The sequence below is a fragment of the Balaenoptera physalus genome (assembly GCF_965194825.1).
Source record: "Balaenoptera physalus genome assembly, chromosome: 5".
Lineage (NCBI taxonomy): Eukaryota > Metazoa > Chordata > Mammalia > Artiodactyla > Balaenopteridae > Balaenoptera > Balaenoptera physalus.
Genome location: NC_138884.1, coordinates 98,927,304 through 98,945,795, shown reverse-complemented (window position 1 = coordinate 98,945,795; position 18,492 = coordinate 98,927,304). Strand labels below are relative to the sequence as shown.

General features: G+C 42.0%; 1 protein-coding gene and 1 pseudogene across 2 annotated transcripts in view; both read right to left on the bottom strand.

The window, feature by feature from the left end:
• Window positions 1–704, bottom strand: part of SEPSECS (Sep (O-phosphoserine) tRNA:Sec (selenocysteine) tRNA synthase) — a 34,978-nt gene extending 34,274 nt beyond the window's left edge. The window contains exon 1 of the mRNA XM_082462059.1: window positions 354–704. Within this exon, the coding sequence (XP_082318185.1) occupies window positions 354–467 (114 nt within the window). The 5' untranslated portion in view covers window positions 468–704. The remainder of the gene's footprint in view (window positions 1–353) is intronic.
• Window positions 705–2,738: 2,034 nt separating this feature from the next.
• On the bottom strand, window positions 2,739–16,900 carry LOC309660939 (tumor suppressor candidate 2 pseudogene; annotated as a pseudogene). The gene is made up of 2 exons (XR_014268398.1): window positions 3,252–16,900; window positions 2,739–3,187 (listed from the first exon to the last, which is right to left on the bottom strand). The product of XR_014268398.1 is annotated as a tumor suppressor candidate 2 pseudogene (transcript).
• Window positions 16,901–18,492: the final 1,592 nt, after the last annotated feature.

Genomic DNA, 18,492 nt, shown 5'->3' with positions numbered 1-18,492 from the left:
GGAAGACACGAACTTTGCCCTATCCGCAAACAAAAAAGTAAATCATGCCGGCCTTCCCCTCGCTTCCCCAACCCGAAGATAAGGGGGAAAAAGAAAAAAAAAAAGGGCTCAAAGTTCCGAACTCCCCACATCCCCTAATAACACTCTCTGGTTTTTGCCAGCATTGGCTAGGCTGAGAAGGAGCTGAGCGGCGCAAGCCGGCATATGGCATGCCCAGCTGCGAAAGACTCTGAGGACAGGGCTCAACCAGCAAATACGAGCGGGTGAGGCAGGTCCTGGAACTAACAGGGGTGCTGGGCGGAGCCGGAGCCTGGGGGGCGCGGCAGTTGGGGAGGGACCCGAAAGCTCTGTACCTTCTCCAGAAGCAGCCGTATGAGGTGCTCGTGCGAGCGGCGGGCCTCACAGCCCTGCCGCACGTAAGCCGGCGACACCAGCCGCTCGCCCGCCGCGAAGCTCTCGCGGTTCATGTCCGCAGTGGCGACTGCTGCCGGAGAACAACTGACACACGCCGGACACACTTCGAAACCAGGAGGCGACTCGCCGCCTGGACGGTACGGGAAGACCTTGGGACAAACATCTACGTCTCGTTCTCGCACATGCGCAAGCCGCTCCGAATAGCGTGCCAGGAGCGGAAGTATTTGAGCATGCGCAGAGGTGTCAGGGCGTTTGGCGGGCTTCAGGCTGTACAGAAAACGAGCCCCGCCTCCCTGAATCTGATTGGTCCAGTTAAACCCTAGTGTGCCTAAGACCGTCTTGAAGGAAGGACTTTTCTTCTGTGAGGAGGGGCTGAGGAGTCAGGGGCGAGTGCGTGGCCTCTCTGAAGAAAATATTTACGAAGTTATTCTGTGTTCCACTCCTGTTGAATGATGAGCTCTGGGAGTCTGTGCTTCAGCCTTACTCAGGTCGTGTTTCTCAGATCCCTGAACCGTTCATCCTTACCCTCATACATTTCAACATTTACAGTTGCCTGGCAACCCCATTTTTTTTTTTTTTTGACCGCACCACCTGGCATGGGGGATCTTAGTACCTACACCAGGGATTGAACCAGTGCCCCCTGCAGGGGAAGCGTGGAGTACTAACCACTGGACCGCCAGGCAATTCCCTGGCGACCCCATTTGAAATAGTGGTGCCCCACTCCTTTTCTCCTTTGCATTACAGAATTTTTGGCCATAGCACTTATCATTCACCTCCTGATATAACAGACATTTGTTTATACACACACACACACACACACACACACACACAAACACACACACACACACAAACACACACACACCCCTATGAATGTAAACTCTCTGAAAGGCCGGGCCTTGGTGTTTGCTGCTATACTCCACGAACACCTAGAAAACTGCCCAGAATATAGAAGGGGCTTAAAAAAATTTTTTAATACTGAATTAATGAATTAGTTTCACTATTCAACAACCCAGCACCAGGTGCCTGAGATACAGAAATGAAAAGGCAGATTCCCTGCCTTTGATTTCCTCCTAATCTTCCCTTTAGGTGAGCCTACAGTAATTCCTGAAATCACTCTTATCTAGCGGTATGCTAGGGCCCACTTGCACTGGTTCATACTTGCTTGCAAGAGCTGATTGCTAAAAAAACGTTCAGTAATTTTGTGGGCTGGTTTTTAAATACAGCTTCTCTTAATTGTAATTTTACAATTAAGCCAATTGTATTAAAAGCAAAAGTAGTAAATACTCAAAGTCATCATTTCCTAATTATTTTACTACATTTTACTATTATCTCTGCTCTTGAGATTATTTACATCTGTTGTACCTGAATAGTGGAAATAAGATATATTGGCATCCTACTGCCCATCTCTTTCCAACTCCCTTTTTTAGTGGCATCATGTTGGTAGCTTGAAACTGGCTGTGGTAGGAGTATTTACACCGAGGAAATCAGCAAACTCTACAAATCCAGCTCTTACCTTCCCCCCATACACCACTCCCCTAGGACTCAGTTGTTTAACATGTACCAACTCACCACTATTCCTACTGCATGTTCCCAGGGCATCCTGCCATTTATCAGCCATAGTGCTTGTCAAATTCCATTTCAACTGTTAATTTTTTGTCTTCCTCAACTAGACTGTGAGCTCCTGGTTGACAAGGACTATACTTGACGTCTGTGTTCAAAGCACAGCACAGAACACTGTGTAATAGATGTTCAACAGCTTCCCCTTGCCAACAGCCTCCAATCAGAACACACCTGAACCCTTCCTCTTTTTCACCGTAAAGCTTTTCCACTCCCCTCCCTGCCTTTGAGTCTGCCAAATGCCAAGTGGTAGTAACTAACTCTCTTGCACTACCAAGTTCTGAATAAATAGTCTCTGTTGGTTATTTGGATGGTCTTCATTACTTTCCACAGTTTTTCTGAAGACTCCACTGAGACACGGACTGCACTGTCCATCACCATGGACCCCAGCCTTCAGCCAGATGAGGTTCTCACAGAGACCGTAGCGCCTTGCTCCTTGTTGCTGTCAAGTCTGTGCCAACATGGTAAGTCAGTGCCGAATCTGAGCTCCACTATTTTTGTGTTGAATTCCTCAGCTATTTATTCTAAGTTTGGTACCCAGGTTTTGTTATTGGTTCCGATTTTGTTTGACATCCTTGGTGGAATCAGACCATTCCTTTTCATGCTTTTTGGTTCTCTTTTGTACTTCTATTTTGTATTGAGCTGTCGGAAAGTGTGGTCATAAGAAGAAGAATCATGGGGTAGAACACGGGCATAGGCCGTGAGCCAGCCTCACAGACTGATGAGTTTGCTGTTCCTACCAGACCGGCATACATTTGGACAAACTTCGTTGCGAGTCACCAGTAAAACTGGATGAGGTTCTCCTTTCCTCTTGATTTTTTGTTCTGAGAGCTTGCCTTTGATCAAGAGGGAGTTCACTCTAATTTTTTACCTGCCAAGGGGCACAGATTGTTGGGTCTGTGTTCAGAGGGGTCTTGAAACATGAAGAGAACAAACATCGCTTTTAACCAACCATTGCCAGCTCTCCTGAGGTCATCAAAGCTTAAAACCTCTCCTCCTCTGGGAAAAAATGGCTGCTTCTTATGTGTATTTTTATTACAATCCTAATACTGGTGCCTAGTTCTCTAAATGGTGTAACTTCAGCAGTGAGTATTTGGGCCTTCAGTGGCCACTCTGGGGAACATTTGACTTGAATACATATTTTATTGATAGGCACCTTAGAAAAGAAAGGGAATTAAGATTCCCTTTCTAAAATAATACATATTTTATTTGATAGACACCTTAGAAAAGAAAGGGAATTAAGATTTCTCAGGCCCAATGGGCAGCTGTGTTTGATTAGTATGCAGAAGCCTCCAAAGGAAATTCTCGTTCGAAAAGTATTTCACTAAAAGATTCTTTAGCCAAAGCCAACGAGCAATTTAACAAACTTCTTTTTTTTTTAAGATTTTATCTTTTTTCTAAATTTATTTATTTATGTATTTATTTTTGGCTGCGTTGGGTCTTTGTTGCTGTGCGTGGACTTTCTCTAGTTGCAGCGAGCAGGGGCCACTCTTCGTTGCGGTGAGCAGGCTTCTCATTGCGGTGGCTTCTCTTGTTGCAGAGCGTGGGCTCTAGACGCGCGGGCTTCAGTAGTTGTGGTACATGGGCTCAGTAGTTGTGGCTCGCGGGCTCTAGAGTGCAGGCTCAGTAGTTGTGGCGCACGGGCTTAGTTGCTCCGTGGCATGTGGCATCCTCCTGGACCAGGGCTCGAACCCGTGTCCCCTACATTGGCAGGCGGATTCCTAACCACTGTGCCACCAGGGAAGTCCCAATTTAACAAACTTAAGCAACAATAAACTAGACTCCTTTCCTAGTAAATCCTCCTCATCCTTGTTGCCTCCCTACATCCAGATGCCCCTCTTCTTCCTTGTCCTTGTGACCTCATCAACTCTTCCCTTCTCTTCCTCTTGTCCACACCCCCTCCCTACTCCCAGAAACTCTCCTAAGAGTACAAAATGCCAGTTGCCTCTAAAGATCCATCCCTCCTATGAGCCAGATATATGGGCAACTGCATAATTTAAACTTTGGCCCCAGGATGAATTAAGAGCTATAATTAAGCATCTCTGCTGCCATATAAGACCAACAACTATGCATAGGAGAATTTTAAATTAGTTTGGGTGTATATGATTCAGGGTTACCTAACCTATATCAACTTGTACACATGTTGGTCCGAACCTCAGAACCTCAGCTAAATCTTGGATGGCAAAGCTGATTGGATTGACCCAGAAAGGCATCTACAGAATCTCTCTTTCTACAATAAACCTGTCCAAAAAAAAGGATCTAATATATATATATATATATATATATACTTGAAAAGCAGGACAAAGTCTCCTAAAAGTACTGTAGTATCCCCAAACATTTCCAATAAAAATTTATTGGACCATAGTTGAACCATACAAACAGAAAAATGATGAAAATATAGGAGATTTCCTTGATTTTCTAGTAGAAAATACCTTCTGACAACATTCAGGAGTTAATGAAGGTGCCAGTTGTAAAAGTAGTCCTTACATCTCATTTTGTCAATGGGGTTAAACCTGAAACTGGAAGCCTAATTCAAGAGTAGAAATTAGAATGCGAAATAGCTCCTTTGCCTGAACTAAAACACCTGTCAGAACATTTTGAACAGCTTTAGATAAAAATAAGACAGAATCCAAAATAAACTATAATCATGCAGACTCAACAGCTAGGTGGCCCACTTCCCAAGCAACTATTTTTGTCAAGGTAGACATTGTAAACAAAAAGGACACTGGAGAAAAAGAATGTCCCATCCTATAAAAGAAAAACCAAGATGAAGAAAATCCCTCAATTCTGATCAATGGGGGTGCTCTGAAAAAGGAAAACACTTTCAATATCCTGACTTACCCTTAAACACTCAAGTTGAATAAATATAGATGGTCAACCTCATCAATTCCTGGTAGACAGGGATGCTACTCTTACTACATTAAACACCATCTTTGCTCAACCTCTTCCTCAGAGTAACCATACACACAAGTGACAATTCTTTCAAATAACCCACAGATATTTCCTATCTCCCAGCCCTTAGCTGTAACACTTGAGCCCTTGAATAAAAAACATTCCTTCCTGCTCTGTGATACCACCCTGCAAATTTAATAGAGAGAGGCTTACTTTGCAAATGGAATTGTAATATTAAATACACAACAGAACGACTATTAAAGTTCCAGAGGACTCTTCTATTCATAATCAAGTTGTGTCTGTTCTGGATATACCTTTGCCTTCTCTATTATATTTGATGTATACCCCAGATAAAGGTCTTGACATCATACATGACATTCTATGACCTTAAAAGTCTCCTGACATAGAAAACTAATTAGAGCAGTAAATAGATCCTACCAAATATCCCCAATATCCCTTGAAGCCAGAAACGAAGGAAGGTTTCAAAGCTGTAGTTGAATGCCTTATATCCAAAGGTCTTCTTATATCCTTCACTAGCCCTTGTAACACTCAGTAAAGACACCAAATGGTTAAGGATATCAATTTCTTCAAGACCTCAGGACAATCAACAAAACTTTTATCCCTCACTTCCCAGTGATACCTAACGCAAATACTATCTTGGCATCAATTCTACCTGAAGCTACTTGCTTTACTGTAGTGGACCTTTGCTTTTTCTTTTTTGATGTGCCTCTAGATCACATCTAGGACAGTCAATACTTTTTAGCCGCCACCTGAAGAAGATAACAGTATTCCTAGACAGTCATGCCCCAGAGGTTCACTGAAGCCCCCTCCTATTTTTCTCAGTTCCTCAAACAAGTCTTAACAGATCTAAATTTCCCGTGTTATTAAGTTCTGATACAATATGTAGATGATGCCTTACTTTATTCAAAGATTAAGAAAACTTGAAAAAGGATTCCATTTACTTGCTCTCAGTCTTAGAAGAAAAGGGACAAAGTTTCAACAGATAAACTGCAGTTTTTCCAAAGCACAGTCCATTATTTAGGTCATGGGATATCTAAGGAGGGGAAAATGCTCTCTCGATAGACTAACGACTATCCAAACTTACCTTAGACCTCTCACAAAATAACAGTACGACAGGATTTCTAGGTTTAACTGGATCTTGCAGACAAATTTTTATAAGATTGCAATGCCTCTTTATGAGTTGACTAAGTTCTCAGTAAGAGACCTTCTTTTCTGGGAACCCGGATATGGAACAGGCCTTCTGTAATATGAAGAAAGTTCTTCAGTAGATACATTCACGGGCATTCCTAACTACAAAATTCCCTTTTGTCTATATGTGCATAAGTGATCTGGACAAGCCCTTGGGATTTTAATTCAACTTCATGGGAACCATCAAAAACATATTGCCAGACCCTTCACCTGGTTGCAAAGATTTATTCCCCATGTCTTATAGTAATAGCTACTGCTAAAAATAAATAAATAAATAATTGTTGAGGTTTCTGCTGAGCTAGTTCTAGGCTCCTTGCTTGACATCACGGTTCCTCATACAGGACAGACATTACTACTGGCTAAGAACATGCAACACTTTTCAGCCAGCTGATTAACCTGCTATGACATTGTTACTCTTGTAGTCTTGCATTGCTAACTATTCACCACTCCAACACTGAATTTGCCACTTTGCCAGACGAATGTGAATCTCACAGTTGTCTTACCTTTGCTAGGGAATGTTGTGTACACATTCAAATGTATTAGAGAATGCCACGGAGAACCACAAACTAATATTATTTGTTGATGGCTCATACCTCAAAAAAACTGAAACTGGAGGTTATCAAGCAGGATATACTATCACTAATTTCAGCTCTCCTTTGGAATGCAGTCCTCTGCCCAAGGTAAAAATCAGCCCAGATGCCAGAACTTTTTGCACTTAATGGAGCTAGTCAATTAACCAAAGACCAGAGAGTAAGCATGTATAGAAAGATAGAATGTATGCTTTTGGAATAGTACATGACTTTGAAAACAATACTGGAAATCTCATTCAAAAAATGGACGAGTTAGGAAACTTTAGGTGCATTCCTACATCTTAGGGAGGTGGCTGTTATGAAAATGGAGGCTCATGCAAAAAGGGATAATATGGTAAAGAAAATGCTCTAGCAGATCATTGTGCCAAACAAGCAGCCTTAACCAATGTTATGATCCTATCTAAACCTCAATGCATCAATCTATGGAGGTATTCAAAGAGGCCATTATAAATATCAGTGTTTAACCCCTGATTTTGAAAGGTAAAAATGGAAAAACTCTGGTTGTACCTTTCACTCAGATAGTCTCTGGAACTCCCAAGATGGCTGCTTGGTGGCATCAGATGACTTCAAATGGAAATTAGCTAAATTTCTCCATGAAACTACTTACCACGTTAGAGACAAATCAGTTGCTCTCTTAAATCAGGACTGATCAGGAAACTCTAAAAGGTTAGCTGAGGTTATTTTCAGGTCATGTGTCACCAATCAACAACGTAATCCTGAAAAAAACCGTAAAGGTGGGACGTAGCCTGTAACCAAAGCCTCAATAGCCTTTTGAACACCTTCAATTTTTTTTTAGTTATTGTATGTCTATTTTAAAATATTTTTTAGTGATTGTATGTCTACTTTCAGGATGAGCTGCAGCATTTCCTTGCCAAAAGGCTATAGGCTTCACAGCTACTAAAAATCTGCTTGATTTTTATTTCTAACCTGGGGCATAGCAATTTGTACATCAGGTGACCAAGCACACACTTTATGGTAATCATTATAAAAGAATTCTGTAATGCATTACCCCTTACTCAAAAACTACATTGTCCTTACCACCTACAATGTTCTGGAAATGTTGAAAGAACTGATAGCATCCTTAAATTTAAATTAACAAAACTTTCAGAAATGTTTGCCATCACTTGGCCAAAGGTAATCCCACTCCCACTAGCCTTTATGGCCATATGGTCCATCCCCTTGGGGACACATCACACATCACACATCACATCAGTTATTCCCCTATGAATTGGCAACTGGAAGGCCCAAGCATTTAGGGATTTCACCTCTAATAATAGTCTCTGTCCTGCTGCACACAGACTTGAGAAAATATTGCAGGGACTCATGTACTATACCCCATCCTATCACCAAGATCATTTTGCCATTATTCCCACAACATCTTCCTAAGCAGCCTCTTTGTGATCTTCAGCCAGGAGATTTCAGCTATTGGAAGAGATATAAGAGACAAACTGTTCTTGAACCTCATTGGTAAGGACCTTATCAGGAACTGCTAACAACAAGTACAACAGTGTTACTCCAGAGAGTCAATCATGGGATTCAAGTTTCACAACTAAAGAATCAATTCAGAATTCCATGCAATTAGAAGATTACTCCAATAAGGCAGCTCAAAGTGAAGATTCTCAAGGATCTTCTAGAAGAAGCCAATCTTTGGAAGTTGACAGCTGACTCAAGACCTTCAGAAAAAGCAGATGACCTCAAATAGTAGACAGCTTCCTCCCAAGATATTGAACCAAGATCCCTGCCCTATTCCTGTTTTTTATCTGCTTGCTTATTCTCTACCTGGGAGAATTACTGATTCATTGCTCAGGCAGGGTCCCCAGTGGTGAGAATCATACAAAGAGAAAAGACTATAAGAAACTTGTTGCTAACTAAAGCAGAATTTTTCAATGATACCATTTCTGCCCTAGATGGAATACAAATTAGTTGCAATTCATTGGCATGAGTAGTAATGGACAAATGCATTTTTCTAGGTTTCTTATTGGCCAGTCATGGTGGCATCTGTGCCACTGCTAAAATTCTTGCTGTACTTAGATCAATAAAAAATCCAAGATAGAAAAGGCTATACATTGTTTTAAGGAAAAAGCTAATTAGCTGTCTTAAGTTGATACTCATGGCCTGTAGGATTTGCTGTCTTGGCCTGAGTTGGATCTATTGGGTTCCTGGTTCTAAAGCATCTTAAAAGAACTTCTACTTGTTTTTGTTTTTGTCATAATGGTCATGATGCTGGTCTTTGCATTCTATGTAGAGTCTTAAATTCTTCTGTACACTCACTCTTTCATCAGATTATTACCATAATAATAAAACAACAAAAAGTTTAAGAAGATCTCACAATAAAATTGACTATGAAGGCAACTGAGCAATCCCTAGGAGGTGAAGATCTGGATCTCTAGCCTTCCCTACATTGGCCAGCCTCTTTCAAGTGAGAAAATGACCCAAAAGGGCAGGGTCTGAGGAGCTGACTATACAAAGGAACACTAGCCAGACCATATATAATGATAGAACTCTGACCCAAAGCCTTGCAGCAACCAGCCCAGGAAGGCAAACCACAGTCTCTGCAGCAATCATCCTAGAATAGTCAGGATTGGTCAAGCACCAAAAGCATCCCTTTAATTTGCCTCCACTTCCAAAGCAGGACCGATTCGAAAAAGCTATTCTTCACACCAGTCACATAAGATACCTCATTTCTAGTTAACCCATCTCTAGCTTCCTCATGCCAACAGCCTACAACCGGAGCATACCTGACGCCTTCTCTTTTTTTCCATTTTAAAGCTTTCCCACTGCCCTGCCTGCCTCAATTGCGACTGAGAAGGGCACTTCAGCTCCACGATATTTTTCTCCAAAACCAATAACCCCATTATAACCATGGGAAAATATCAGACAAACCCTAACTGAGGAACATTCTAGGAAATACCTGACCAGTACTCCTCAAAACTGTCATAATCATGGAAAAAAATAAAATCTGAGAAATTATCATAGACCGAAGAAAACTAGGGAAGGCATGGTGACGGAATGCAGTGTGGTTTCCTGGATTGAATCCTGGAACAGAAAGAGGACATTTGTGAGAAAACCAGAAAAATCCAAATAACAGTCTGAAGTGTGGTCAACAATATGTGTCAGTATTAGTTTCTTAGTTTTGACAAATGTATTATGGTAATATTAGACATTAACATTAGGAGAAGCTAGGTGAAGGATATATGGGAAACTTTATCCATCTCTGACCATCTAAAATTGTTCCAAAATTTTAAAATTTATTTTTTTTTAAAAAAGGACACATTTTCAGGCAAAAACAGAGAGTTTTCAACAACAGAACACCACTCAAGAAAATGCTAAAGAGTGTCCTCAAGGCAAAAAGAAAAAGTTCCAGATGAGATAGCAAAGATGCAAGAAGGGATAAGGAGCAACAAAAATATATGGATGTAAATATATGGGTGAATCTAGGTTAATATTGTCTACATAAAAAACTACAGTAATGTGTTGAGGGATTTAACTATATATAGAATTAAAGTACATAGTTGGCATTTAAGTAGGGAGGAGATAAATAGAGTAAATACAGTTAAAGTGTTCTGAGGGTTTTGTAGTCATAGAGTGGCCCATGAACTTACTAGAAAGCAGAATCTTGGGCCTCTCCCCAGACTTACTAAATCATAATTTTCATTTTAACAAGCTCCCCTGTGATTCACATGCACATTAAAGTTTGGGAAATATTGTTCCAAAGGTGCTTGTATTATCTCAAAAAGAGAGTAAAACTACCAATTGATATTAGATTTTTGCAAATCTAGAATTTATTTTATAATCTCTAGGGTAACCAATAAAGGAATAGTTTTTTTTTTTTTTTTTGAAGGTTCCGGGCCAGTGGAGTTTATTCACGGTTGTGGCCCCACCCTAGGTTCCTCAATGGAAGCCACACCTTGAGCCTGGGGGGTTTCTTGCTGGGGCAGGGGGTGTTTATGCCTGCCACCCCCCAGGCTCACACCTCATAGAAGATCACAGGGAAAACCACGTGGATGCGGGGGGGGGATCCAGCTTCACCATGCCCTTAGGAATCAGGTTCTTATGTACCCACCTCAGCTTGGCCCGCTTCTGCCCGTTCTTGGTGACGATTATCTCCTCATAGAACTCGTGAGCCAGATCCCCAACCTTGTCATAGAACATGGAGCCGCGGCGCGTGAATACGAAGGGGGGCACGACTCGGCCTCGCGGTCGCACCAAAGCTTGCTCAGCGACAGCCGCCTCCGGGCCGCCGCCCCCCGCCGCCAAGACGAAGGGCCACAGGCCCTGAGCTTTGGAGCCGCTGGTGCCCATGTCAGGGCCGCCAGTGCATGGTGGGCCCCGCGACAGCTTTGCTCTCACAGGCCCGTCGGCGCCGCCATGCCCCGCCTAGGCCTCCGCTCGCAGGTGCTGCTGGCGCCGCCTTCCGCAGGCTCCTAGGAATAGTTTTTAAAAGTGTGTAATTTCCAATCTAACACGGGGGAAAAGTGGGATAACAAAAAATAATCGGTTCAAAATAAGGCAGAAAAGAGTGAAAAAGAAACAGAACAGGTAGGACACATAGAAACCATATTAAATATAAGTGAAGTAAATTATCAGACGATTTTTTTCAAACAATTATATGCTTTGTACTGAGAACACATCTAAAACAAAAGACTATACAAAGATTGAGAATTGAAAGTAAAAGAATGGGAAGAAATATAACATGCAAATACTAACAAAAAGAAAGCTGACATAGATTTTTAATATTAGATGAAGTAGACTTTAAGGTAAATGGCATTACTAAACATAGAGGAATACTTCATAATGATAAAAGACTCAGCTCACCAGGAAAATACAATAATTCTAAATCTGTATATACCAAATAACATAATTTCAAAATACATAAGTCAAAACTGATAAAAGGAAAAATAGATAAATCTATAGTCATTTTGAGATATTACAGAACACCTTTTAGGAACTAATAGGTCAAATTAACACAGAAAATTTGTAAAGATTAAGAAATACTATGTTTAGTAAACTTGACCTAATGGACGTTCATAGAGCCCTGTACCCAACAACTGCAGAGCCACACATTCTTTTCAAGGTCACGTGGAACATTTTCCAGAATTGACTACATCCTGGGTCATAAAACAAGTCACAACAGATCTCAAAGCAGTAAAATCATGCAGAGTACCTCATCTGACACAGTGCAACTAAGCTAAGAATCGATAACAAAAACAAGACTATTTGGAAATTAAGCAATATTGTAAGTACTCCATACATCAAAGAAAATGTTATAATAGAAATTAGAAAGTATTTTGAACTGAATGATAATAAAAATACCACATATCAAGGCTTATGGGAAGAAGCTAAAACCATGCTTGGGAGAAACATATGACTTTAAAAGCAAAAGAGGGAACTTCCCTGGTGGTCCAGTGGTTAAGACTCTGTGCTCCCAATGCAGGGGACACAACTAAGACCCGGCACAGCCAAAATAAATAATTTTTTTTTTTAAAGCAAAAGGGAGGGGGCATGGAAGGAAAAAAGCATATAGTAGAAAGGAAAAAAAAAAGCTAAACTTTTCTTAGCTTTTATCTCAAGAATTAGTAAAACAATAGAAAATAAACTTGAAGAAAATAGAAGGAAAGAAATAATAAAGGTAAGACTGGAAATTAAGGAAATAGAAAACAAAGAGAGGATTAGCAAAAGCAATAATGGTTTCTATGAAAAAACTAAGGATGAGGTGGGAAGCAGGGTCCAGGTCCAAAGACCAGGGAAACTACAAGAATGAAGTGTGAGGGGTAGCGGGGGAACGTAGATACACAGCAAGTGGCCAGGGAGGGAGAGAAAGGGCCAGATTTTCAACGGGGATTTTGAGGTGAAGTGCTGTACATTCTAGAGGAAACCCCCATCCTCCATCTCCCTATGAAACACTTAGTAAAATAGTCTTTTCTTGTTAATCCATTATGGGTTTGGATCTATTTTGGGGATGTCTTGAAGCACTAAATCCTGCTCTTAGTGTGGGTGCAGAGTGAAATAAAGGCAGTTCAAAAGCACCTGGTCCCTAGCTCTAAAAAGAGCTAACACTGAGCCCATGTGCCAGGTGCTGCTCTGAGGACTTCACCTGCAGTAGCTCATCCAATCTTCCCAGTGGCCCTATGAGGCAGGTATTATTATCCTCACCCCATTTTATAACTGAAAAAGCTAAGACTCAAAGAAGCCAGGTGAGATTGCACCAGTAGTCAAGGGAAATAGCCAGGATTCTGACCGTGCTGTCTGGCTCTGGAGACTGTGCTCTTAACCAACCACGCCCCCGTCCCCCCACAGTGTCAGAGCCAAGAGGCACTGCATGGTCCATGCTTTAGATAGGTAAATATGCAGCCTCAAAGATCTATCCAATGGGATGTGGATGGAGTAACAAAAATATTGCCAGAAGGGGAGAGAGGACAGGTTGCCAAAAGCATATGGTTAAGTCTTAAAGCCATTAAACCTTATGGGCAGAAAAGACCCCACCATATTGGTATCAGGAGTCCTTGATGCTGAGCCCTGATAGCCTCTGAAGACCCAGAAGGCACCATAGACTCTTCCACTCCACCACCACTCACAGTTCATCTATCAACAATCTTTTCATGCCTCACCCCAGCCCTTTCTCTCCATCTTCCCTCTGCCACCTATGCCAGGCATCTCATTAACCTTAGACAACTGCAAATACAATCCAGACTCCTTACCTTGACCTGTAAGGCCCCACAAAGTCTAGTCCCCACTAACATCAAGTGATATCTTTCCCCTCTAGCCTGTGGGCTCCCACCCCACTGACCTCCTTGCAGACCCTGGAACACACCAAATTTTTCCTTTCCGACCTCAGGACCTACCCACATGCTGTGCCTGCTGCCTTAAATGATCTTCCCCTCCTCCATTTGTATGGCTAGCTCCTACTTTTCCTTCAGTGTAAATGTCACCTCTTCTGAGAAACCTTCCCGGATCACCATATCTAAGTAAGAACCTAGTTTGAAGTAAATGCTCTATATATTCACTTAAAATTCTTTAATGAGTTGATTGCTTGGGTAATGTCTGGAATGGAAGCTCCTGGAAGACAGGAACCATGACTATCTATTCACCTACTCTTCCAGCACTTAGCATGGTGTCTGACACATAATAATCATTCACAAACATTTTTGAATGAATAAATGATAAAAATGGGTCCCAAAGATTGCTTATCATTTGGTGGTTGCTGAATGAACCCAGATATGAAGAGAGGGGAGAGAGCAGGGACCAGAGATGAGCAGGTGACACCTCATGTGATGAGGGTATTTCAAATTAAGGAGATACTTTCCAAAGGCAAATGCAAATAGGCAAATAATGACCACATCACTTTGTCATTCCACTCACATGTGTTCTAAAAATGTTTAGCGTGGGGGAAATGACAAGTCTCACGAAGCATGGCAGGATCTGGCTCTTGTCAACCTCATTAATGAGGCCTCTTAAGCAATTTGAAGCAAAATAACTTCCACACCAATGTCAAGCTTCAAAGAGCAGTTGGAAGGAGGAACTGAGGGAGTAGTAGAATCAGTAACTAGGTTGCTCAGAAAGTCTCCTGTGATTAGAAAAAGAAAAAAATGTAGTAATTACATTTTGCTAAGCCTCAGAATTCAGAGATCCTGGTTTCACCTTCATCTCTATTTCAGATGGAGAAAGATGAAATAAAAGTAGATGTGGATGTAGCAGAAGGTAATTGAAGACCTTCTCTGGGATGAGTAAAGCAATTCTCTCTCCAGAGGGAGGAGGGATGGGTAGAGAAAGCTTCTTGCAAGCAATAAAACTGCGAGATGGTTACAGTTCCTGCAAAAGCAGGAGCCAAGAGCAAAGCTGTGGGAGACTTGTCAGGAGTCTGTGAACTGGCCCAGAGCCTGGGGCTCGCTGACACTTGAAAGAGAGTGAGGAGAGTTTCAGAGGCCCTTGACTTAGAGTGATGGCGGGTGGGGGAGCAGTGATAAAGGGAAGTGAGTGGCTGGCGGTCAAGTAATGGTGAGGAAGTGGCCTCTGGAATCAGGCAGATGGAGTTCAGAGCCTGGTTCCTCCTTTTCCTCCAGCATAAATTTGTGCAAATTACCCAATCTCTCTAGACCCCAGCTCCCTCCTCTGTGAAAGGAATCTAATAATAGTGAGGGGAAGGCAATGACAGATGTGAAGGGCTCAGCCCAGCGCTGGCACCAAGGGAGCACTCAGCAACTGGGAGACCCTGATCTCTGCTGTTGCAGCTAGTAGTGGCCATGGTAGTGAGTCAGTCACTTGACCCTGGGTGTGGAGAGTGTGGACTGGCTCGTGCAGCCTCTTTCTCATGGGCCTTACCGGAAGCTGGACAATTATGAAATACATTCTCCAGACTCCCAACTAGCACTCTAGAAACAAACCAAGTTTAGCCAATTAGCTGTGCTTGTGTGAGACTTAGAAGATGGAGGGCATTTCCTGCTTCTTTTGACTGTTTCTTGTCACTGGCAAGCAAGGCAGTAGACACATGAAATTTCCGGCCTTTCAGAATCCATTCTTTAGCCTCCTGGGTGTCCAGAGGCAGTGTGACCTTGATACTAGGAACACAGTCTCAGCTTTGGGTTCTTGACATCAGTAACCATAGCAATGGCCCCAGAGGTGGTATCTTCCCTGGCAGGTCAGTTCTGCAGTATTCTGGAATGCATTTCTAGAGGCCCAGTCTAGGGACCACACCCCTAGAACTCCCGATGATTTTGTAAACACCTTATTCTCTATATTAAGTCCCTTCACAGTTAAAATATCTAGAGGCATGTCTGCTTCCTGCACTCAATCCTGACTAGTACACTAGGTGTTTGCATTTCTTTCTTTCACAATCTCAATTGTTATCACATTTTTCATGAGTGAAAAAAAATGTCTTTAAAGCATCATCCACTTTACCTGGTAATATTATTTTCCCTGAGTTATTCGCACCTACAGGAAGATTGACCAATTACCCCATCCCTATGTAACTAAGCCTGAGGCATTGTCATCCCCTGGTGACAGCTGCCCAGATTGCTACTGTGATGCTGGAGAGGGAGTAATCAGAGTCAGAAAATCGGAGTAGAGCAGACTTCACATTCCCAAACCAAGAAAGGGGAGCCCAATCCACACTGACGTGCTCATGGAATATTGAAAATGGAGACGCTGACAGAGGAGAATTTCTCCAGTATTGCCCAAGAGAGATGGAGCACTGATGACTCAATATGAGTCTTTCCGTCAGATTTAGCTTTTTCATCGAGAATGACTCACCATCCCTCATTGGTGACTGTATTACTTAAAAATAGCCACTCCCTTTGCAATGGACTCAAATCATTTACAGAAGAAGGCAGGAAATAAACACACTCTGCAACCCTTTCATCTTAACTAGGTTTCCCTATTGATGAAAGATCACGCTGCCCATCTGACACCTGTGCTGGTGTGGTTGTAACTTCTGTATCTCCCTCAACACTAATGAGTTAGCATTCTAGACTTTTTTTCAGCTTTTTGTGAGTCTGTAGTCATTTTATCAATGATTCAGTTTTACAGAGCCTGAAAACTGTTCTACAGAGAAGTGAGAATAGTTTGTGAACCTATAGATCTGAGTCAAAATCTGAGCTCATCTCTATGAGAAGCCCATTAACCCTGAGACCTTCTTCTACCCCCAAAGCCCGACTTGCATTCTCAAGTGGACAAACATACACTTTTTGTTCAATTCTTAATTATCTGCATGTGGCATATTCAACACCATTTATCTTCATTCCCTTAGGAGACTAACTGAAAAGGCCAGGCTCTTGAGTTCAAGAGATATGGGTTCAAATCCTGGTCTTTGGCTTCCTGGCTCTGTGATCTTGGACAAGTTACTTTACTTCTCTGCATTTCATTTTCCTAATTTGTAAAAGGAAGCAATAAGAATACCTACTTTTAATGCAGATGGCCAACAGACACCTGAAAAGATGTTCAACATCACTAATCATCAGGGAAATGCATATCAAAACCACCATGAGGTATCACCTCACACCTATCAGAATGGCTGTCATCAAAAAGAGTACAAATAACAAATGTTGGCAAGGATGTGAACAAAAGGGAACCCTCTTACACTGTTGGTGGGAATGTAAATTGGTGCAGCCACTGTGGAAAAAAGTATGGAGGTTTCTCAAAAAAACTAAAAATAGAACTACCATATGACCCAGCAATTCCACTCCTGGGTATATATCTGAAAAAAACCAAAAATACTAATTCAAAAAGATACATGCACTCCAGTGTACATAGCAGCATTATTTACAATTGCCAAGATATGGAAGCAACCTAAGTGTCCATCAACAGATGAATGGATAAGGAAAATGTGGTGTGTGTGTGTGTATATATGTACACACACACACACACACACACACACACACACACACAATGGAATACTACTCAGCCATAAAAAAGAATGAAATTTGCCATTTGCAGCAACATGAATAGACTTGAAATTGAAATTATTTGCTGGATGTCACAGGAATGCAAAGATGAGCAAGCCACAATCAAAACCCTTTAGAAATATCTGATCTAGTAAGGGAGGATGCAACCTGCATATAGGTAACATAAGAGTCTGAATGAGATGTGCCATATAACTCAAGATCCCATCCAATTTAGACAACAAGCTTAAGTGGCACGTATCATTTGAAAGTGGAACAGGTCTCTGTCCAAAGATAGGTAGAAAGAGTGTTCCAGGAGGAGGGCAGTAAAAGAGTAATAGTGTGGAGATAAAAATAAGCCTGATAGGCCTTTCGGTGGGTAGGGGAGTGGACCTTAAAGGCCAACTTGAACTTGAATAGTCAGATTGCAAAAGCAGCCACAAATACTTCCCCCTTCAGCATCCACAACTTAGGTAATTCTATCCCACACTGACACTGAACTTGATCATGCAGCTTGCTTTGACCAGTGGGATGGATGGTAGCAAATGTGATTCAGGTAGAGTCATGAAGAGAGCTTGCACATGTGGGCTGACCCATGCTGCACATGGAACCTTTCTGCTGCCATGTGAACAAGCCTGCTTTAGTCCTTTGGATGGTGATGAGAAACATGTGGTCCAGTTCTCTCCATTGCCCAAGTCAACAGTCAGCCCTGGCAGGGGAACAGCACCCTAGCTCCCTGCCGCTGGCCATAGATCCAAGAGCGAGCCCAGTCCATACCAGCAAGGGAATCACCCAGCTGGGCCCAAGCCAGAGAACTGTGAGCACAGTAATCGTTGTTGTTTTAAGCCACTGCATCTGGCGTAGTTTGTTAAACAGCAAAAGCCTGCTGATAATGGGAGCCATTCAAAGGTGGAGGCAGGTGAGCAAATATGACATGCTATCCAGATAGACATATAGTTAGGAAATTGTAGGTGCATCGTAAATACTAGATTAAGCAAAATAATTACTAATGTAAATTTGCTTCAAAATAAAAAAGTTGATGAGTGATTATCGAGTGTGGAAGATAGTAATTCATGATACTCCACACTCTTGCTACTTAAGGTGTTGTCTGTGGACCAGAGGCAGCAGCCTTACCTGGAGCTTATTGGAAATACAGAACTTCCTGTGGAGCTAGGCTCCCCACCAAACCTGTTAAATCAGATATGAATTCCAACATCACCCCCAGGTGATTCTTTGTCACTATTAAAGTTTGAGAACCACTAGCCTATCCTAAAAATGCAAACTGAATCCACATTGAGCACTCACCTAGTCTTTCCTATTCTGAAGGTATACTAAAGCATCTAAAGATATTTTTATTTCTTTAGATGCTTTAGTATACCTTCCTGGCTGCCTGCTTC